The sequence below is a fragment of the Fulvia fulva genome, chromosome 5, assembly GCF_020509005.1.
Source record: "Fulvia fulva chromosome 5, complete sequence".
Classification (NCBI taxonomy): domain Eukaryota; kingdom Fungi; phylum Ascomycota; class Dothideomycetes; order Mycosphaerellales; family Mycosphaerellaceae; genus Fulvia; species Fulvia fulva.
This window is the reverse complement of record NC_063016.1, coordinates 4,937,297-4,958,572: the sequence shown is the minus strand read 5'-3', so window position 1 is coordinate 4,958,572 and position 21,276 is coordinate 4,937,297. Positions and strand designations below refer to the sequence as shown.

General features: G+C 54.3%; 10 protein-coding genes across 10 annotated transcripts; 6 read left to right on the top strand and 4 right to left on the bottom strand.

The window, feature by feature from the left end:
* Positions 1 to 191: 191 nt before the first annotated feature.
* CLAFUR5_06470 (Poly(A) RNA polymerase cid13) lies at positions 192 to 3,594 on the bottom strand (the record flags this gene model as incomplete). The annotated part of the gene is made up of 3 exons (XM_047905618.1): positions 192 to 2,656; positions 2,708 to 2,926; positions 2,985 to 3,594. The coding sequence occupies 3 exons, from the start codon at positions 3,592 to 3,594 to the stop codon at positions 192 to 194; spliced, it is 3,294 nt and encodes a 1,097-aa protein (XP_047762686.1).
* Positions 3,595 to 4,764: 1,170 nt separating this feature from the next.
* CLAFUR5_06469 (Secreted isochorismatase effector Isc1) lies at positions 4,765 to 5,486 on the bottom strand (the record flags this gene model as incomplete). The annotated part of the gene is made up of 3 exons (XM_047905617.1): positions 4,765 to 5,338; positions 5,391 to 5,406; positions 5,459 to 5,486. The coding sequence occupies 3 exons, from the start codon at positions 5,484 to 5,486 to the stop codon at positions 4,765 to 4,767; spliced, it is 618 nt and encodes a 205-aa protein (XP_047762497.1).
* Positions 5,487 to 6,692: 1,206 nt separating this feature from the next.
* On the top strand, positions 6,693 to 8,175 carry CLAFUR5_06468 (uncharacterized protein; the record flags this gene model as incomplete). Its single annotated transcript, XM_047905616.1, has 3 exons — positions 6,693 to 7,044; positions 7,065 to 7,626; positions 7,686 to 8,175. The coding sequence occupies 3 exons, from the start codon at positions 6,693 to 6,695 to the stop codon at positions 8,173 to 8,175; spliced, it is 1,404 nt and encodes a 467-aa protein (XP_047762212.1).
* Positions 8,176 to 8,591: 416 nt separating this feature from the next.
* Positions 8,592 to 9,115, bottom strand: CLAFUR5_06467 (Autophagy-related protein 33; the record flags this gene model as incomplete). The annotated part of the gene is made up of 2 exons (XM_047905615.1): positions 8,592 to 9,005; positions 9,056 to 9,115. The coding sequence occupies 2 exons, from the start codon at positions 9,113 to 9,115 to the stop codon at positions 8,592 to 8,594; spliced, it is 474 nt and encodes a 157-aa protein (XP_047762207.1).
* Positions 9,116 to 9,591: 476 nt separating this feature from the next.
* CLAFUR5_06466 (Peroxisomal 2,4-dienoyl-CoA reductase SPS19 [(3E)-enoyl-CoA-producing]) lies at positions 9,592 to 10,548 on the top strand (the record flags this gene model as incomplete). The annotated part of the gene is made up of 1 exon (XM_047905614.1): positions 9,592 to 10,548. The coding sequence occupies one exon, from the start codon at positions 9,592 to 9,594 to the stop codon at positions 10,546 to 10,548; it is 957 nt and encodes a 318-aa protein (XP_047761577.1).
* A 635-nt stretch (positions 10,549 to 11,183) lies between these two features.
* On the top strand, positions 11,184 to 13,064 carry CLAFUR5_06465 (uncharacterized protein; the record flags this gene model as incomplete). The annotated part of the gene is made up of 3 exons (XM_047905613.1): positions 11,184 to 11,307; positions 11,366 to 11,431; positions 11,524 to 13,064. 3 exons carry the CDS (start codon positions 11,184 to 11,186, stop codon positions 13,062 to 13,064), a joined length of 1,731 nt encoding a protein of 576 aa, XP_047762211.1.
* A 1,407-nt stretch (positions 13,065 to 14,471) lies between these two features.
* CLAFUR5_06464 (Major facilitator-type transporter ecdD) lies at positions 14,472 to 16,111 on the top strand (the record flags this gene model as incomplete). Its single annotated transcript, XM_047905612.1, has 4 exons — positions 14,472 to 14,533; positions 14,587 to 15,635; positions 15,686 to 15,844; positions 15,897 to 16,111. 4 exons carry the CDS (start codon positions 14,472 to 14,474, stop codon positions 16,109 to 16,111), a joined length of 1,485 nt encoding a protein of 494 aa, XP_047762209.1.
* Positions 16,112 to 16,440: 329 nt separating this feature from the next.
* On the top strand, positions 16,441 to 17,643 carry CLAFUR5_06463 (Bifunctional nitrilase/nitrile hydratase NIT4; the record flags this gene model as incomplete). The annotated part of the gene is made up of 1 exon (XM_047905611.1): positions 16,441 to 17,643. One exon carries the CDS (start codon positions 16,441 to 16,443, stop codon positions 17,641 to 17,643), a length of 1,203 nt encoding a protein of 400 aa, XP_047762213.1.
* A 359-nt stretch (positions 17,644 to 18,002) lies between these two features.
* CLAFUR5_06462 (uncharacterized protein) lies at positions 18,003 to 19,522 on the top strand (the record flags this gene model as incomplete). The annotated part of the gene is made up of 2 exons (XM_047905610.1): positions 18,003 to 18,658; positions 18,712 to 19,522. 2 exons carry the CDS (start codon positions 18,003 to 18,005, stop codon positions 19,520 to 19,522), a joined length of 1,467 nt encoding a protein of 488 aa, XP_047761578.1.
* Positions 19,523 to 20,077: 555 nt separating this feature from the next.
* On the bottom strand, positions 20,078 to 21,160 carry CLAFUR5_06461 (uncharacterized protein; the record flags this gene model as incomplete). The annotated part of the gene is made up of 1 exon (XM_047905609.1): positions 20,078 to 21,160. One exon carries the CDS (start codon positions 21,158 to 21,160, stop codon positions 20,078 to 20,080), a length of 1,083 nt encoding a protein of 360 aa, XP_047762459.1.
* Positions 21,161 to 21,276: the final 116 nt, after the last annotated feature.

Here is a 21,276-nt window from a genome sequence, read left to right as displayed (position 1 = left end):
AAATGAACGACATGAGGTCCCGTCTTGGCATCGCTCAATCAATGGAAGCGGCACCGCCGCATGGCAATGTGAGCGTGGCCGGGTATATCAACTCTGCCTGAAGTACGTCCTGGATCTCCGAGGATATGTATGATGAGTGAGTGACGGCTGATGCCACGTAGCTTGTCTCCAGTGTGCACGAGCCCGTCGCTTTAGCCTCCTTTTCGTTCAGACTCATTCGCGGGCAAAGGCTGGCCGCCAAAGCCGTTAGCAGACTTCGATCCAGCCATAGATTTGCTCTTTCTGTGGGTCTTTTTGGGTACCTGCTGCCAAGAACTTTGATTCGTAACAGTCTGGAGTGCGCTTTTTGGCTCCGACTCTTTAGTGGCCGCAGAAGGTCTGCTCTCGGCCATAATCGATGCGCTACCCTGTCTTTCATGCTTGAAAGGCTCGTGAGGCGCTTGGTTCTCGTTGACGACTTCTTTAGCGACTTGCTTCGCGTTGGCAATCTTGGCCGCTTTGAAAAGCCCGCCATTGGCCTCAGGTGATTCGTATGTATCGAAGCCACGCGAGCGGGTTGGCGACGGTGTTCGAAGCTCAGCAACCGGCGACAGGAGTGGAGCGGCACTGAGTGATGTGCTTTCATGTAAATGGCCGTTGACGCCGTTCACATGCGGCGTCAAGCCATTGGGCGACAACATCAGGCCTCGATCTGGCTTTGTGCCGCACGTTGGTGACTGCAACGGAGATGTTGTTCTCCTTTCCATGGACAACATTTGTTCAGGTGCAGACCGATCGAGGTTCGTCCGCAGAGGAAGTGGCCGCGGCACATACGCTTCTTCTTGCTGAATGATCGGAGCCGGGTCATGGTATGCACGATGATCCACTTCTGAGCTTCCATTGGCCCTGGGAATCTGTTGTGGCAGATGAGAGCTGGTTGAGCCATTCACAATAAGCGGTCCTCCAGTGTCCACATGTGCCGGTGCTATAGGCAGGACGGGCGCAGGTAGCGCCGGTATAGGTGGCAGCGTCGGTATTGAGTGAGTCATCGAGCCTGGGCTCTGTATGCTCATAGCCAGAGGTTGACTGGATCTCCGATCGCCCGGGACTGCGTAACTTCTAGCCTGTCCAAGTGGTGATGGTGAGCGTGAGCTGTGCCGATCGTTGACAAGCGGCGGCATGAGATCGGGCGTAACCCTTCTTTGCCTCGTCGGCGGATTTTGCAGCGTCATTTGCGGCGGCTGCATCTGGCCCGCACCGGCGTACTGAGGCCCGAGCTGTGGTGAGACATAGTACCCAACATATTCCTTCGGGCCAACATGCTCCATAGAGGGCACTCCTGGGTAAGGTCCAGCGGAGTATGGTGCAAATGGCATCGGCAACCCCGGCTGTCCTGGCTGATACATTTGGGAAGCTGATCTTATGCTTTGGTAATGTGCACCAAGAGCGCCAGTAACGTCGTAGCCTGGATGAATCTGCTGCTGCAGGGCGAGAGGATGCTGCATTGGGCGGCCTGGCTGCGACTGTGACCTTATCGAGCTCGCTGATGCATCAGGAAGGGATGCTCGATGCACTTGGCGACGCAGCGCTGGCATGGCTGCTGAGAGCGCCGGTGAAGGAGGGTTTGTATTTGTGCCTTCCCGCGATCGTGCTTGGGACATGGGGGAAGGAGGCGGATATCGCGCTGGGTAGTGATATGGGTAACCAGGCAGTAAAGGTGCTGTCTGGGGCGGGTGGTCCATTATTCGAGGACTCGGAAGTCCATTCATATGGGGCCTGGGTCGAGGAGAGCCGGAGCCGGCCGGATCTCCCTTTCTCCCCTGAGTCTGCGTATGCTGCTGTTGCGCAAGCTGTTGCATGAGAGCTTTCTCTTGTGCCTGGAGTATCTGGTATTGCTGTGCCAGCTGTTCGTGCAAAGTTCCTCTGGCTTGGAAGTAGTCGCCATGAGCGGCGCCCATTGGTGGACTGAACGGCAGTCCGATGCGCTGGTTGCTGAAAGAGGCTCCGCTAGACGCTCTTCGCCCACCGGCTCTCTGTGATGACTGATTTCGATTCGCTTTCCTCGATCTTCCTGTCCCAGGCTCGCGGTTGTTCTGTCCAGATTGTGACGCACTCCTGGTCAAGGTCGGTTTCGGCTTGGGTGGTGGCTTCTGAAATATAGGTTTCTCCTCTTTGGGAAACACATATTGCTCGCAGCATTTTTCCAGCTGGAGGCCATCTTCCAGCAGTTCGAATGCTCGTCGGATCTCGGTATGAATGCCGTGCCACGCATAGATATCCGCAGAATTGCCCAGGTTCCTATCAACAGTGAAAGGTTCTTCCACACAGATACTAGCTCGAGACTCCTTGTTGTGAAAGTCGCTGGCAGCCCATCCTTTTTCCTTCCTTTCTACCAGTCGTCCTTCACGCACGGAGATGACATGCGTAGAGTAGCTGAACTCGTAGCCATAATGTCGGAAGAACTGAAAGAGCAGCTCTCCCAAAGACTCCTTGTTGGCGTCACCAAATCCTTTTAGGGCATCGATATCGTCGGCAAACGTAGACTCTTCGCCAGATTCGTTCTTTCGCCGTCGATCAACGATTTTCTGTAGCGAAGGTAATATGGGCGGTTTGCGTCTTTGCAAGAAGTTGATGATCATGCAAATCCAAGTGTATGAGCTTATCGTGCCACCGTATGCTGCCAATGGATTTAGTAAAATCATTTCATTTCCTATATCAGTTCACTCACCAGCATCATTCAGTATTCGACGCTTAGTCCAATACTTGATGATCTTTGCCAAGGGGCGCACTCTGTCGTCGAGCTGTACATATGTCCTGATCATGCGGGTGTTCTGTAGTGCGAGTGGGTTATTCACATTAATGTCAATCGCGAGCTGCAACTCTGGATCCCAAGCTTTCACAATGGGTACCTTCGCGGCAGCACGACAGACAATCTTCTCCATGCCATCTAACATCAAGTCAGTCCCGCATCCACAACCGAGAGGCCATGCGATCCATCAACGTACGTTTGTGCAAAAGTGCAGCTAATGAGTGCATTGGATCCAGCTTCTTCAGTGTCGTCGTGATGCAGATGTCCACATCTGAGTCTGTCGAGCTCAGCATGTTCCCTGATGACCCGAAGACGTTCACGCGAATGTCGTTCCCGGGCCATTCGTCGTTCAGTATTCGATCCAGCTTGGGCACCAGCTTGGTCCTTCGCTCTTCACTCTCTTGCGATGGCAGTAACCGGTCATAAAGCTCGCGCATGTCCCCACTCAGCTTGTCCCGCTCATCTGGATTCAGCGTCTTCTTTGGCTCCTTCTTCGGTGGGCTCAGCTCCTGGTCGCCACCGTCGACATACGGCATCCGGCGTTTCCTAAACTCCTCGCCGCTCTCGAACTTGCACACGACGGGTGCGCCTCTGTGAGCACGGCCATTCCCACCTATTGCCTCCGAAGCGACGGAATGCGGCGACTGGTTACTGAGGCCGCGATTAGGCGATGGTGAGCGGGAGAATCTCCGGCTGAGATCGCGCGGTTTCTGAAAGGGCGTCGAGGGGACTGAGTTGCTGGCTTGTGATTGTACGGCGGGACGAGAGAGATCGAGTCGGTTGGTGCCGTTGGGTAGGCCCGCCATCACTGGCGGCGGCGGGTGGTGTTGGTAGCAATGTGCGTGGTCTGCGTCGTTTGCCGTGTCACGAGCAGATGCCCATTGGGATGGGTGCGACGTGCTCGCAGCAGAAGCAAGAAGGCGTGGCCAGTCAGGGCGAGGGAGTGAGGAAAGCAGGTCCCTGGTTGTGCTGCAGGTGGAGACTGTAGGAGTGTGCGTGTGCGTGAGGTTCCAAGTTGCTGCGCGGTGCGGTGCGGTGCGCGGTGCCTGATGGGGTCGTGCTGGTGGCGATGCAGCGGAGGAGTAGTGTAGGTGGTACTGGCACTGGGCGTGTCTTGGGCGGCAGACGTGCAGAGAGCGAGAACAGCAGCAGCAAAAGGTGTCAGTGCCAATTGGGGAGCGTCGCGCTCGTGTCGACGGGTGGCACTGCCGAAACAGCCTGGGGTGCTGCACACGCTCGCCCGTTCTTCGACCTTCTTCCAAGCTTGACCCAAGCAACTCGACTCTGTACACTGATGCTGATGATGATGGGATCTCGGACGGCGCTTCTGGCTGTGGGTGGCAAGCAGTAGCACATCCCACGAAGGGTCGCCCAAAGATCAGTGCAGTGCACGCGAACAAAGTCCGGGGCTAGACAATAGTTCTACGGCAAGCCAATTTCAAACACCGTCCAGGCGCTAAACAGCAGTCACCCTCATCATGCACTTCTCACTGACTGGCGACGACTGACTGTACTGCTGTATGCGGTGATCCGATCGTGCCATGTACGTCAATGTCCCTATTCCAATTCTCCCGCCCATCACCACACCAAACAGGGTTGCGCGCTAAAGCTTTACTCTCGCCTACTCTCGAGTACTTGAAACGCTTGCTCAGGAGAACAGCACTTACTCGGCACAGACATGCCGCCGCCATCATGCACAACTTATTACCTTGCGGACACGTTCTGCCTCGTCTTTGCACACCGCGGTTTGTGCCCTGGCGCGTGGCTGCTGACACGCACGTGGAACACGATTCAGCTGAAAGGGGAAACAAAGGTCCTGGCTCCGGGCTGATTTGGCTGACTTGGAACTATATCAAGGTACACCTGCTCCGGCCGCTTTGTACGGGCTGCCTCGCTTCGTGCAACACTCAGCGCGGTACACAGTCAGCCATACCCAACCTCAGGATAGATGGTCATCGCGTGTCGATTGCCATTCCTTAGAACTTGCTTAACGCCTGCAAGCCTTCCTTCGTCTTCCCGCTGTACTCTTTGACGAGCTTCGACATGTCCTTGAACTGGGCAATGCCGGCGTCGCCCATGCACTCGTACAGGAAGCTCTCCGAGCTGGTAACGACAGCACCCTCAGCTCTCAGCCTGTCCAAAGCAATGGGAATCTCCTGAGGATTACAGCTGGACACGCCATCCGCGATGACATACACCTTGTGTCCCTCCCTCAGCAGGTCCAACGTGGTCTGTGTCACACAGATATGCGATTCGATACCCACAATCACACACTCTCGCTTCTCACTACCAAGCTCTTTGAACGCCTTCTGGACCTCCGGCGTCCACATGGAGAAAGCGCTCTTGTCTGCATGGACCTTGGTCTGGACACCATCGGGACCGTCTAGCCCCAGCTCCGGGCATGTTTCACCTAGCTTGGCGCGTAGCTGTGTAGTCGCGAAGACGGGAATGTCCAGAGCTTGGCTGGCTTTGAGCAATTTCTGGGTGGTTGCAACGACCTTCGCGAACTCGTAGATCGCTCCTCGGAACTTCTCCTGGAGATCACAGACGCTGTTCGGTCAGTCACGACAAGCTCGAAGCAAGAGAAGGCAAGGTGTCATACAAAAGAGTCGGCCGCACTACATTACGATCAGTCGTGCTCTCCTGCTATGCCGAAGGCATTGCCCGTACCTAAGCGACGCGCGGGACCCGTCATCATGAACAGTAAGTCGTCTGGCCTTGATTCTCAAGATTCTCGTGTCCTCTCACAGCTCAGCAGTTTCCGTTTGCGACGAATGATGTCTTTCATCACGTCTGAAAGTCAGCACATGTCTACGCCCGCGCTTAACCCCCACGTTGTGAAGCCGTTCCTTCCATGCGGCGCGATGACGTTGACAGGCAACTCAAAATCCTTCCCGTTATTCCCCATGTTTGGGATACCATGGCTTCACAGCACGTGCAGACCAAGAAAGTCGCCACAGCCCACTTTCTTGACGCACCACCAGCAATAGCACGTGGGAACCCTCAGACTGGCCTTGGAACGTACGACATACGGCATATCAACATGACAGGTGACTGAAAGCATACATGTCGTATGCAAGGGCACGTTGAACCCAAATGGCACGATATCGTATAATAAATCCAGGCACGATGCATCCAAAGATCAACATAGGTGCCATGCGTACGACATCGACTCTCCATTCCAAGCCGCAGTTGGACCACATGAATGCGTCAAATCGAGTAACAATGCCATAGACGGCTCCTAAACAGCTTCCCTCCCCTCTCCTGACTCTTTGCCCATCCAGTGCCCAAAAGTCCGCCCGAAAACATTGCGCGGTGACATGCATCTTCACGATCGAGCAGACATGCGCGGGACTACTCTAGTCTCTATGTAAAAGGTCGGTACACGATGTTCCACTGCACGGACCCGGAATGAACGCATTGGCCAGTCACTAGTTGGCATGTGACAGCCCTCGAGATGACCGACACAAGGCCCTAGTCGGCGGGCTTCTCTCTCCCGAAGGCTCCTCGTACATGCTCGCGAGTCCACCTCGTGGAGTGACGGCCGGAATCCATTCACCTCCGCTGCACAGGCTACGAATCGATAGCCCCGTCCCACATAAACAGCGCCTCTTTCATTTGTACCTGCATTTTTCAACTTCGCTTCCTCGCCAACACTGACCACCGAAGACCAACACTATGACTCGCAGACCACCTCTTGTAGGTTCTGCGGAGTCGTCTAAGACTACCATCCACCACGAGTCTACCAGTGATGTGACTCGCGACCAACAAGATGCCACCAAACCGGGATCACAGGCGCCGCTGTCAAAGATACAACCCCTTGGTTCAGGCAAGAGAATACTCCTGATTCTGATTGCCATTTTCGCTGGGCAGAGTGTGGTCTTGTTCGTTCTTGGTCGGGGTTATGGCGATCATCTATCTCAGCATACACCTACTCTACCATGGTGAGCACGTTGAAATCGTCAGCAAAGTAATATCAAGCTACGCCACTGCCACCCACATACCTGCACCTGTACCTACCTCCAGCCCTTTCTTCCCAGATTGCTGTCACGAAGGGCATAGCCCTTCCCCAGACTGGGTGACAGCTGAGTCGCAACCCGCCTCGACTGAGTTCGGCGGAATTGGATTTCCTGTCTCTGCCTCTGATCCAGCTTCCTCGGACGAGAAGGTAGACTGGGAGCAACTACTCGACGCCATAGACGAGCTCCTAGCACTCGCACAGCGCGGCGAAGGATTTTCGGAGCACGTCTCCTACAGTGCGATAGTCATGTCGTAGAGCAGCTGGGGCAATACAAGGGCCAGGTTTTCCGAGCTGAGAGAGCATGGCAACTCAGCAATCGCGGTCTCCTGGCTCAGGAGCAGGTTGAAGTGGGTATGGCGAAGGTTTTCCAGGACCTAGCGAGCTTTACTAACCTCGATTGGCCTGCTCTTTCTGTGGCGTTGAGGGCAGGGGATTACTCGACGATCTCCGTCTCCTGTCCTGATACAGTCGGGACCACACGACCAACGCCACATGGACCAGTCGTCCCACTTAAAGGCCATGCCGACGCACCACCTGGCTCCACCAAGTCTGCACCCAACATCTGGTGTTTCGATCGATCCCTCGGTCTGCCACACACTCTTCACATCCACCCAGATGCCAAAGTTCCGTTCGGGTGTAGTCCCATGTTACCCATTCGAGGCAAAGGATTGTTGAAGGACATGGAGAGCTACTCCTGGGACTTGAGGAACCAGATCAAAGACTTGAAGGACTTCCTTGCCAGGCTGATCCGTAACTCCGCTGAGGAGATGGAAATTGGACGGTCGGATCTGCTCCGATTGATAAGCTTCAGACTTATGTGCGCCTGCGGCTGTTTAAGGCCAGGTATGAGGCGAATGAGCCCGGGTTATCCAGTAGGTCGAGTATCGTAAGGGAGGAGACAAAGAAGCAGGTCAGACTGGACAATCTGAAGCTGGAACTACTCGACATCCTTGGGCCTGGGGTTGAGGATCAGTATGTCTTCTCTACGCCAGAAGTTACCGCCGATGCACCTCCACGAGAGCATTCAGAGCCAGCTGCCATTCCAACTTTAGAGAGCGGCCTGGCTTTGAAGCAGACCGAGACGACGTCCAAGGGCCATTCCGGCTGGACAAGATGTGGTCTCAAGATAATGCCACACACATGGCGCTGTCCGAAGAGGCGAAGCTTACCGCCAAAATGGATGAGCTATCTGGTACAACCTCGACCGATGGCTCAAGGAGGCTTTGAATGGCGGACTTGGAGGCTGCAATCAGCGTACAGAGCAGTCGCAGCAGCAGGCGACGAGCCCGGCAAAGGAAGCAGACGAGCAGGATCAACATTGAATAATCTGCGACTGAAGCGCATGATAGAGCAACAATTAGCGTGAGCATGTTCTGGCGTGTCGTGAGTGAATAGCTCGGCAAAGATGTACCAACATGATGATGGATTGCATAAAGCATGATAGGGTCGTGGTTCTTGTAGGTCGTGGCTTGAAGCCGTAGCATCTTTCGAAACCAGTGCATCATGCAACAGCGCACAACCCCAGTGGCGAATTGCATTATGCTGAGTCGAATGTTCTCTTTCATTCAGATTGAGCTGCGATGCTGCCTCTACCCATAACCTTCGTAATCCAGCATGCTCTTCGCCCTCCCCTCAAGCTCAACCTCGAGTCTTCCCTAATCGATGCACGCTGCGTCTCTCATAACGTTACGAATCTCTGTATATCCCATGAAACGCCTCTTCCCACATCACGCCTCTCCTCAATTCTATTCTCAATCGTCACTCCCACTCCACATCCTCACCTCAAGCTCCATCTCCCCAAACCCCGATAACGCCCATGACGAACCCCAAGCCCGCAACCCCCGTCCTCACAAACTCCACCATCTGCGCACTCCTCGCCCGTCTCTCCACCTGCTCCCCATTCACATCCTCCACATCCTCAATCGCCACAGCCTTCTTATCCCGCGCATCCATCAATAGATTCAGGCCACCACTCAATCCTGCCACAGCACCGGTCCATAGGAGATACGGATGTCTGAGATGTGAAGGCGATAGGTAGAACGCGAGGAAGAGAGATGTGGCGGAGATGGTTGAAAGGGCTCGGGTGTGGAGTGTTGTGAGGCGGGTTGTTTGGGAGAGGGTGTAGCTGGCGGGTCGGGCACTGGGTAAGGTGAGGAGGGCGGGAAGGGAGAGAGTGCTGAGGGTGTAGGATGTGCCCTGATGGAGTGTTAGTGATGTGGTGAAGAGGGGGATGGTGGGAGTGGTACTGTCAGAAGGCCCAAGCCTAGGACTCCGATGATTTTGAAGGTCCCTATTGTGGAGGGCATTGTGGCGATGGTGTAGGGTTGATCCGTTCGCAGTTCTGGTTTTGACGGCAGATGATGGTGTATTCGGTACGTTCCTGACGAGATAGACGTTGTTATCGATGATGTTAGATGCTACCCCAGTCGTTCACCTGCAGGGAGCTGGTCAGCAACCTCGGACTCAGAAACACCGACGACTGCTCCATCATTGTTCACTAAACAACTCAATCTACAACTGTATACCATATCTACCGTACTATTGGGCGTAAGTAGAACTGGCCATTTCTCTCTCTTGCATCCTCATTGCACCTTACATACCCTCGGCTATCTCGACACCACAGCGGCTACAGTGATACGGCCGTACAACATCTCATAAGACCAGTCAACGACCCTCATCATCGACATCTAACGTCATTGCTGTTGACACATAGAAGCAGACCATCCCGCCACTCCCATCAATCCCATCAGAGCCGTCCACATCCCTTCAACATCTGCCCAACATGCCAGTCCCACGAGAAGACTTCATCTCCAATGTCTGGCGCGATGGCATCTTCAAACATAAAGTCCTCTTCTGCACTGGCGGTGCCGGCACAATCTGCTCGATCCAGGTCCGCGCCTTCGTAGCCCTCGGCGGTAATGCCTACATCATTGGTCGAAATGTTGAAAAGACGGAAAGAATGGCAAAGGACATCGAAACAGCCCGACCCGGATCACGCTGCATCGGTCAAGGCAACGTCGACGTCCGGAACGCGGTAGCACTGAAAGAGGCGGCAGATCGGTGCGCACGAGAGCTGGGCTCGATCGACTTCGCAATCGCAGGAGCGGCAGGAAACTTCCTAGCGCCGATGAGCCAATTGTCGCCGAATGCGTTCAGGACGGTCATGGAGATTGATACCTTGGGATCATACTACACCGCGAAAGCAGTTCTACCCTACCTCGTAGAGTCTGCGAAGAAGTACGGCAACACAGGCAAGAGTCAGCCACAGGGCACTGGAGGCAGGATGATCTTCATTTCTGCAACTTTCCACTACAAAGGCTTCCCGCTACAGGCACATGTGGCAGCTGCGAAAGCTGCGGTAGACCAGATCAGTCACAGTGTGGCGATCGAATATGGTCCCTACGGCATAACCTCCAACGTCATCACCCCGGGTCCTATCGCGAACACCGAGGGCATGGAGCGATTAGCAAAGCTGGACGCAGAGTCGGCGAAGGAGAGTAGGAGGAATATTCCCGTTGGCCGATGGGGTGAGGTCAAGGAGGTTGCGGACGCGACTGTCTATCTTTTCTCCGAGGCGGGATCGTATGTCAATGGCAATGTACTGGTTGTGGATGGTGGAGCGTGGAGGACGACTGGCACTTCGGAGGGGAAGGGATGGAAGTATCCTGATTTCATACTGTCTGGGGCGCCGGTGGATGGGGTCAAGAGTGGGAGGAAGAGTGAGGGCTCGAAGCTGTAGAATCGTATGGCATTGTAGAAGGAATAGAGCTCGTTGACGTGAGATCATCACGCGCGTGAGCATACCGCTGCCATTCTTGTTTGAAGAATATTAGAGAGGTGTGATCAATAGCCGAGCTGCATCTCGCCTCGAGAGGCGGTGGCAGCACAGTACGTTCGCATGGCGCTGCCGGGCGCGAGGATATACCGTCGTTGTCCTGCTCGTGATAATGTGATGGAGGCGCGAGCAGTGGCCCAGCTACGCTTCGCGTGAGGAATTGCTAGCAGAGTACGCGCCATGCTACTAACGCGTATCGACAGTCTCGATATCGCGAGAGACTGATGTCTTGGCTAGGCTTCAACATTCATGCTGTGTGGCTATGCGCTGCGCGACGGCAGCCGCCTATAGACATGGACCTTATTCGCTACCTGGGTTATCCCACGCATACCGAGCTTGCTGTCGCATCTTGAGCGTGTCTCGGCTTGGTGAGTGTCCCAGATGTTTTGCTCTGCTGTTTGTTGCTGTGTGCGTCATGTTCAATAGTTTGACCAGAGTATAGCCGAATTCCCTTTGTTTTGGTGCACAACATTCTTGCGAAGCTCACTTCGTCTCCCGAAACTCTCCCACCTCCACCTCCATCCTCATCGCGTCGAGAAATGCCTCGCAACAGGCACAACCACACGAGGGAGGGGGCGAGGATGAAGAAGCTGGAGCGGCAGGTGCTCGATGTCTTCGCGGACATGGTAGAAGCAGTGGCGCTGCCGGCGCCTCCAATTCCACGTGAGTCTGTATCGGACCTGATCTACCTCACAGCGCCAGGGTCTAAACTCTAATCCAGCGACAGCGGACACTGATTGGCGCGCGACAGTAGACTCCGCAGATCCCGCTGGAGCTCCAGCCACGCGTAAGTTCATATTCAACCTCACAATTTGTTTTGAAACAATTCAAACTCACCAACACACACCGCGCAATGCGACCTCGCTGACACGATGGCAGCCCGAAGCCCATCCTACAGCAAGTTAAGCCCCGAACAATGGCGCGAACGTGCGCACAAGGCTGAAGAGGAAGCGACTGACCTCTATAACACCATTGTTGAGCGCGACACTGAGATCGCCGTCATCACGAAGGAGCGGGACGAGAAAAAGAACGAGCTCACCAAGGCGAACGCCGCCGCCGCAACCCACTCCGACACACTCGACGCCATCGAGACGCAAGCTAGTGAGGCAATCGCGAAGGCCAAACTCGAGTTACAACATGCGCAAGACGAGATCCATGAGCTGAAGACGGCACACCAGAAAGAGCTCGCTGACCACAAGGCGAAGGAGGCGCAGGCCAAGCAGCTGGTCACCAGTGCATACTCGGATGTGGATGGTAAACAAGCGAGGATCGACAGGGTGACGAAGGAGCGCGACGACGCTGTCGCACTGAGCGCCGCACACGATGACGTGCTGAAGCAGACACAAGAGAGATTCGCACAGCACCAAATCAACGATGTGAACGGATTTCTGGAGCTCATTTTGGAAGAGGTGGCGCCTGTACTACGCGAGCAAGACCTCGACGTGACACCAAAAAACATTCTCGAGCAATTCTTACAGGCAAGAAATGGAGCAAACATCAAGCGCGTCGAGTCTGGCGCCAGTCTCCACACCCGCAACGACTCTCACCACCGCGGCAGTCGCAAAACATCTCTCCATCACGAGCTCAGCAGCTCTGCCGATGATGACGATACCGCATACCTGTTCGAGGACACCGGCGCGGACCTGTTCTCGAAGCCCTTCGAAGAATCGACGCCATTGAAGAAGCCGAGGGCAAGATCCCCGATGCCATGGCCGGAACAGGGCAAATTGCTACTGCCGCCGAACCCAGTGCGCGATGCGAAGCCAGTGCAGGACGCGAAGCCAGTGCAGGACGCGAAGCCAGTGCCCGACGCGCCATCACTCGAGCAATTGAAGAAAGACCATGCCGAGCTGCAGAAGAAGTTCAGGGAAAGCAGAGCGCGTGAACTCGAGTCATCCGAGTCCGCGGCGCGCTTGACGGCCGACCTAGAGCTGGAGTTGAAGGACCTGCGCGCCACGCTCTCCAAGCAGAACAAGAGCACCGCGCCACTGGAGCCGGTGCCCTCGGTTCATCATGAAATTGAAAATGCGGAACTGCGCGTCGAGATTGAAGCGCTTCGCACCACACTCAAGGAGAAGCTCAATGCCCCGGCTACCCAATACACGATCATCACCCCCGGCAAGGCAACCCTGTGGGAGAGCCTCACGCAGCTACCATGGTGGATGAAGATACTCCTCGGCTTCATGCTCTCTCTCTACGCCTGCCTCTGTTTTGCTGCATACCAAGAGCGCAAGAAATGGACAGACGCGAACGATCTCTCTTGGGAAATCACACAATACGACCTGGGCCGCGGCTACAGCTATGGCGGCGGCTACAGCTACGGTGGAGGCTACGACTACGGCGGTGGCTACTCAGACAACCGTCTCATACGATGGCTCGCAGACGACGTCTTGCAGCTCACAAACGCGCCATACAGTTAACGATTACGGATACTTTACAACGACAGAACATGCGCACAGCGCCAGAGGCGCATGGCTGGGATGAATTTGCTTGGTGGCTTTTCAATTTCTGGGAAAGACGGCGTTCTGTGACGATGACGACGGTACGAGAGATACCCCAGAGATACCCCGGGTTGCGAAAATGGCGTTTTTGATGGGACTTTGTACATACCTCACGCGGAGGTCGAAGCATTGAGAGAGGACTGGATTGAGGACGAGACTGGACGGGAGGTCGTGAGGAACGGTTAGGAGCCGGGTTGCTTTATGCGCCTGTGAGCCCGCCTACTACTCTGACTGACCGACCGGTCGAGGACTCGGTCTGTGGTCAGAAGGGAAATTGGATCGTGAGCGAGACTGGACATGATGTTGATGGGAACGGTTAGGAGCCGGGTTTGCTTTATGCAGCCTGTGAGCCCGCCTTGTACCACCGACGGATTGAAAAGTTGAGCTCTTTGGTCCGTGGTTCTGAAGGAGAGGCTAGGTTGCCAGATTGACTTTTTGTCGATCTGTGAGCACCGTCTTGACTGATGGCCATGGACAGATTTGGTCGACTTTCTTGCTCTCTCTTGCTTCACACATGCATCAATGGAATTTCTGATGGACGCTTCTTCCTTCTGTCTCTCGTGCTTTCTCCGCTCCTCGTGCCTTGTTTACGTGCTATTCTCGTCTTGGTGTAGGGACGATCCGGACCTACAAATCCCGGTACCTGGTATAGCCAAGCAGGCTGAGTTCTGGACCACTGCATCCGCAGACTCCGGGGTACGTCGACGTCCACCCTCTCAACATGAATGAAGAAAGCGTGGGATGATCATTGGCGAGCAGTCAATCACTTTGTTATCTTCACTTTGGTCAAGAACTTCACCAAGCAAAAATCATGGCACGAACGGCTAAGCCTCAGCTGATCGAAGGACAGGCGACCAGGATGATCACTGCCATCTAGACCGTCCAGACCGGGCATCAGGAAGAAGCGTTTACCCAACAAGCACACTCTGACCGCTTTCGCCCAAGACCCAGCATCGCACATTGAACAGCGATAACCATATCTAGACAGCTCCACCAGCACTTCCACGAAAGCACTTCTCAGCGCCAAGCACGCCACGGGAAACTCAGCCTCTGATCTGTCATCATACAGGGAAACATGCCAGGCTGACAAGAGGTTCTCTGACGACACGTTCGAGCATCCAGGTACGAAGGTACTGTGTGCCCAGCCGCGATAGGACTTACTCCGACGCCGATGATAACGTCTGTGAAGCTCGACAATGTGGCCATGGCGTTGTTGAGTGGGCTGAACTGAACAAAGTCAACCCATGCCCAGATTGCAGGACTTCATGGAGGGTATTGTCGACTCTTCGCTTTGCTCATTCTTGATTCCGTGCTGCATTGACGACGATGGCGAAGGTTAATTGGTACATGTGGAAGTTAGCCATCTTTGTGGCCATTGGAACCTTCCTGTGAGTATCATCAACAGCTTTGCATCAAATCCAGCCCTACTAACCCGCTCAAGCTACGGCTACGACTCCGGCATCGTCACCATAACCATCGCAAAGCCCAGCTGGATCAACTACATGGGCCGACCATCACCGAACTACATCGGCGCAGTGGCTTCAGTATACTCTGCCGGCCAGGCACTCGGATGCCTCTTCCAGGTCTTCGTAGGTGATCACATCTCACGGATCCGGTTCCTGCAAGCCATGGCAATGCTAGAAGCGGCCGGAGTCATCGTTCAGGCAGCCGCAACCAGTATGCCAATGTTCATTGCGGGACGAGCTATAGCTGGGTTTCCGACCGGCGCGTTGTACCTAACGACCACGATATACCTGGTCGAGATCTCTCCGTCGCAGACTCGCGGTCTTGTTGCTGGATGCGGTGGACTCTGTATCGGGTTTGGCATCATGGTTTCCAGCTGGATCGGGTACGGCGCGAGCCATCTGCCATACGGTACACTTCAATGGCGATTGCCAATCGCTCTCCAGGCACTTTGGGCGGTGATTCTGGTCGTAGGCTTAGCACTTCATGTGCCAGAATTGCCACGTTTCCTCATGTTCAACGGCAGACTTGACGAAGCACGGGATGTGTACTTCAAGCTCAGGCCAGATTTGAGCGCTTACCGAGCAGAGAAGGATGTCTCGTGGTTGCGGGCTCAAGTCGAGTTCGAGCGCACTCGTCAGCAGGATCAGTCCATTTCAGAGCTATTTCGACTCCATCGAAAGAGGATCGGGGTTGCCTTTACTGCTGGTGTCATCTCTAGTCTGACGGGAGCCCAGGTAATTGGATACTATCAAATCCAGCTGTACCAGCAGTTGGGGATAGAGCTGAAACATCGTCTGCTCCTGGCTGGTGTCTATGGTACTGTGTGCTTTCTGGCGGTGATGACCACGGACAACTTCGTGATAGATGTATGGGGTCGACGGAACCTGATCCTCTTCGGGCTTATCGGATGTGTACTGGCGCAGATATACAGCGCCATCATGCATTGGCAGTTCGAGTTCACCACGAACCAGGTCGGCAAGGGCTTCGCGGTGGGTGGAATCTATCTGCTCACGGCGGTGCATTGTAAGTACATCTTTCGATACGTAAGCACATCAGCTGACATCGTCACCGAGACGCTGCATTCGGCAGTACTGCAGGTATCTACCAAGCAGAGGTGCTTCCTGTCGCGATACGTAGCAAAATGATGGGCCTCACAGGATTCGCATCGTTCTGCATCATGACCGGACTCAGCGAGGCAGCGCCTGTTGCTTTCGTCACCATCAGGCAAAACTGTGAGTGAGAGCTTCTTGTATGCCAGGGATCAGTGCTGATATCGATATCCAGTCTACTCCGTGTTCGTCGGTGCTACAACTGTTTGTCTAGTCATCGCTGCCTTGTGGTTTCCTGAGACCAAGCACAAGAGGCTAGAGGAAATTGCGGCCGTCTTTGATGACACTGTCTTGACCGTACCGGAGTCATGGCAAAAGGAGCTCGTGCGAGGAGAAGCACGTAGAAAGCGAATCCTGAGCTGCTGCTCTGGTGGTGATGTTGTTGTATAGTGAACATAGAGAGGCAAGATCAACCTTGAAATGGCGGCGGCGGCAGAACTTGCCTCCGATTTGTTCCATTCATCTTCTTGCCCTGCTCCTCGTCGGCATACTCAGTCTCATTGAGATAGTATTCTATGCTATCGATCTGTGAGTGAGCACATGCAAAGCTAGCAGGATGACATGCACTGCAAGCTCAAGCTCTTTCCGGCCCACAAAGAGCCCAGCATGCCGCAAGAGGGGTCGACACGTGAGCATGTGCTCTACTCGTGCTGTTTGATCTCACCCAACTGTTCTCCTTCGTCTTCTCACGAGTTGTGTGGAACAATTGACATTACAGTATGCCTCAAAAGCTTCGCCTAGCAGTCTCCCAGTCCCGGACCTTGTCCACACTCTCAGAAACCCTCGCCGACCTCGAATCCACCACGAAACGAGCAGCCAGCCAGAACGTTGATCTCGTCCTCTTCCCAGAAGCATATCTCGGTGGCTACCCACGAGGCTGTAGCTTTGGAGCTTCTGTGGGCTCACGCTCTGACGAAGGTCGCGAGCAATTCTTCCAATACTTCAAGAGTTGTGTAGACCTGGGTGACACACCACAAGGAGCAGGCGATGCTTGGGTAGAGCGGAAACTGCCTGTGCCTAAGGGCGAAGAGTATAGAGGTGATGGAACGAGGGAGTTCCTGGAGAGAGTTGCGAGGGAGACGGGCGTGTTCATCGTGACGGGATTGGTCGAGAAGAGTGGTGGGACGTTGTATTGTGGCGTGCTATATGTTTGCCCGCGGATGGGTGTGCTGGGAAAGAGGAGGAAGGTCATGCCGACTGGTAGTGAAAGGCTGGTCTGGGGACAAGGCTCACCTTCCACGTTGAAGGCGGTGACGACGACGATTAAGGGTGTGAAGATTACGATGGCAGCGGCGATATGCTGGGAGAACATGATGCCGTTGCTGAGATATGCCATCTACAGCCAGAACGTCAACTTGTGGCTCGCACCAACAGCCGATGCTCGAGACACATGGCTACCCCTCATGAGCACCGTTGGAAACGAAGGCAGATGCTTTGTGCTCAGTGCGATATCGTGCGTCAAGCGAAAGAACCTGCCGGGGTGGGTCACTGGAGCTCCCGCCACGACCACTACTGCGCCCGCAGCTAATGGCATGCCTGAAAGCTCATTGTCCCCACAACGTGGGAGGCGAAGATCGACGTTCAAGGAAGAGAGGCATGAACTTGTGCTTCCTGCCATTGGTGAAGGATCCGACGTCTCTTCCGCTGTAGCCACAACCTCGACAGCAGGAGTCAATGGCCAGTCTGAGCTTAGCGGAGACGATTACGCCTGCCGAGGCGGCTCTTGCGTCTGTGGGCCCAGAGGTGAGATGCTGGCCGGTCCGTTATGGGAGGTTGAAGACGGTGGTCTGCTTATACAAGATTGCGATTTCGAAGACTGTGAACGTGGCAGGCTTGATCTTGATGTTGCAGGGAGCTATTCGAGGAATGATGCGTTCCATCTGACTGTTGATGGGCTGGATCTGGATGTAGCTACGAGGTAGATCGTAAGTACAACACGCATATACTATGCGGTATCATGACTGATGAGTAAGGTGTAAGTGAGTGAAAGCAGAACGGTCCGGAACTATGTTCGTTATTCATGCGCTGGTAGTGTACAGAACAGACACATCCCTTCTTGCACCTTGAAGTGAAGGAAACATGAAATCCATCTTCTCGGCACCTCCCGACACAACATCTCCGTGCCTTCCAGATCTGTTCACGAACTTCTGCCTGATTCACGCGTCGCGGGTCAATGCACGATCTCGGGAAACTATAAGTCTCTACTTCAGATGGCATCAACAACCTCAACCTCACCACCATCACCACCACCACGACGCAGCACTAACGAGAGCAAACAAACATGACCAACTTCAGCGACCTTCCCCAAGCGGTGCGCGAGAGGATATACCGCATGCATCTGGTACAGGACGAACCTCTCGATTTCGGTGCATTCCTGCGAGCCGTCAAGCAGGCCCCCTATGCGAGAGGACGATTCATGCCACCGGTCTGTCAGATCTCAAAGAAGATAGAGAAGGAAGCTGCCACAATCTTCTACAACGAGAACAGCTTCGAGTTCCCTGGCTTGGCTGATATTCGACTCTTCCTGTCTAAATCAATCTTACGCCATCACAAGTTCATCCATCACATTGGCTTCAAATACAAGAGCGCCTCGTATGATGGTAGCGAGGTGTTGAAGAGAGTTGGACGCTTGAAGGGCCTGAAAGTGTTGACCATTCGTCTGGACGAGCGAGATATGGTACGCGACATGCTGCGACGATACGGCAACGGTATTGCATGGGATTCTGGTGGCACATTCACTCCTCAACAGCAGATGAAGCTGCTACGCTTTCCTGCAATGTCTGCTCTCCTTACCATCTCGGGACTTCAGGAGGTCAGATTGCTGAAGCTACACGACTTCAACAAAGATGAATCAGATGGTCCAATTCCAGGCGGCTTCTTCGAGACTCGTGTCAGAAGTCAGTTGACCAGCGTGAAGGAAGAAGAGACGAATGCAAGGTATGTCTCCACCCACGAAGAAATGTAGTATGCATGGCGCTAACGTTACCCAGTCAAGGTACATCCACTTTCCGCTTCCTGGATCTTCCTGCAGAGCTGAGGAATCGTGTGTACGAACTCGTCCTTACTGTGGAAGGTCCGATCCACCCTTCCAAGCAAGATCCGACCTCTGCTCCTCGGTGGTCCGCAGAGAAAGCAGCACCAAGTAGCGTGTTGGGTATCTTGCAGACCAGCAAGCAGATCCATGACGAGGCTGACGGATTGTTCTACCACCACAATCAGTTCAACTTTTACAACCCGATGCAGTTCCAGTCATTCATCACCGACATTGGCTCTCTGCGCGCCAGTATGCTCAGGAACATCGCGATCCACTATCAGAACACACGTATCGGTGGCGTGGACACTGCAGACATTGCATTCGGCCAGTTGAGGCAACTTCGAGGACTTCGGAGAGTGACTGTTATCATGGACCGGATGTGGAGTTGGCAACTCAGGGAACGCGAGAGATCCGCTTGGATTCAAACCGTTGAGGCGAATCCCGGTGATCTGTCTGGCATACCGCGACTCTTCGATCTTCGAGGACTGGATCACGTTGAGGTTCAAGATCCACCGCTTGACAAGGCAATTGAGCGGCTTTCCACTGAGAAGGGTTACCCTTACTTCACCGCGAACACTGCGCAGAACAGAATCAACAGAGCGATAGCAAAGATGGGATTCGCTCTCAAGCACTTCAACGAAGCGTTGGCAGATGCGCAGCTGGGGAAGGTGAACAGGAAGCTCCTTAAGCATAATTGCTGGCAGAGCTGGGATGTTTTCCCGTCGCTTGAGCATGACGGCATCCAAGATCTGGACAAAGCTACTTGAGCATCGACAGTCCGATTATCAGGTCATGCCACGAGATCGCCTACAGCACAGCTTGGCTCTCATGAGACGAGACAGAGGGGAAATATCTAGCTTCTCGTACATGTACATAGCTCCGATATACGGAATGGCTCCTTACGTTGAGATTGTTCCTGCCAACATACAAACAAACATTGTCCTCCAACATTCCCATCACACTCAGGAGAGTCGCGGATCCTGTCCATACCCTGAAGCTACTACGCGTGTGGATCAATACCAGTCGTACAATTATCATACAGCTCAGCCCAAAGCTTGCCGCCAGGCCTTCCTCTTGGATCCATCTTGTACCAATGAGTTTGAAAAGGTGCACTTCTTCGCATGGCCCTCAGGAAAGCAATAGCTCTTTGCACGTAGTGTTGGTCCTGCCAATACACTATCAGACATCCACCCACAAACACTCGCACACCCAGCCCTCGCCAGTCTCACAAGGCCAACGACACCATCCACATGCCCATGCCACGCTCGAAAGCCACATCATCTCTACCGTAGCACTCCCCAATTCACTCTCCAGCAACCCTTTTACCCCTCTACCAACCACACCTCCAACGTCTCGATCACACACTCCGCAACATCTCCAAACTCATCGCCCTCGATCCAGACATCTTCATCCCGCAGACTAGCCACAAGTTGCTCAACACTACGCTCCCAATGAAGCCAATTGAACTGCGAAGTGTCTCCAATCTCAACACGGTTCAGCCAGCTCATGGCACTGGGCGAAGGGCGAACAAACTCGAACTCATCGAGAAGCCAGACGAGGAAGTCGGGCATGCCCATTGTTGCCCAGGCGTGATCGAGGGCGGTCAGGCGGGACTCGTTGGTGAGGAGATAAGCATGAGTTGCTGAGATTGCTCGAGGCTTAGGTGCTGTGGGAATGGTGATGTGTTCGTGATGGCCTGAAGACTTCGGGTAGACGGTGGTGTTGCCGCGTCTCGATGGCTTCCGACGAGACAGAGTCTTGCGGAGAGCAGCGAACGCGCCTCGGCCGCCACAGATCAGACCGCCTTCATCTCTGCCAGAGCTGGGACTCGAAGAGGAGCTCCCAGCGAGAATCGATTCCGTCTGGCCGTTCGAGGTAGCAATGCTTGATCTACTTGAGTCAACACTGTACTCAGCGGACGATGATGTGGTAGCCTGGCTCGGAAATTTGCCGCGACGTCTGACGGAGAACTTACTCTCGGTCTGAATCGAGCTGTTCATGCTGCTTGCTGAGGCGATGGGCGAGCTTGAGTGTCCTGGCACGGCTGTCGGCTCGATGTACGGGAACCCGTGAAGCCTAGGAAGACACCATTCCTGCTCTGCGTAGCGAAGGACATTGTCGAGCGAGGATGGGACTCTACCACCAAATGACACCATTTCGTCGATTTCGAGGACTTCATCGGCTACCTGGTCATCAATTTCGAGGAGACTGTCTCGCCTTTCGAGCTTTGTGGCATCGATCGCTGTAGCCATCCAACTCGCCGAATTTTGTCGAGACGTGCTGAGAGCAGGGTCAGCATCGCTGTGAGAGTCGAAGGTGTTGGCCGTGATGGAAGTGATCGTCATCTCGTCGAGGAAGTCGATGCGGATGTTGGTGGATTTGGGCATCCTGCGGAGAGTTTTCATTGTGATGGTCTCCTGTGGGTTCACTCCTAGGCCTGCTAGGAAGTGATTGGGAATGTTGACGGTTTGTGCGGTCGTAGTATGCGTTGTCGAAGAGCTCTGCGAAGTAGTAGTGACTG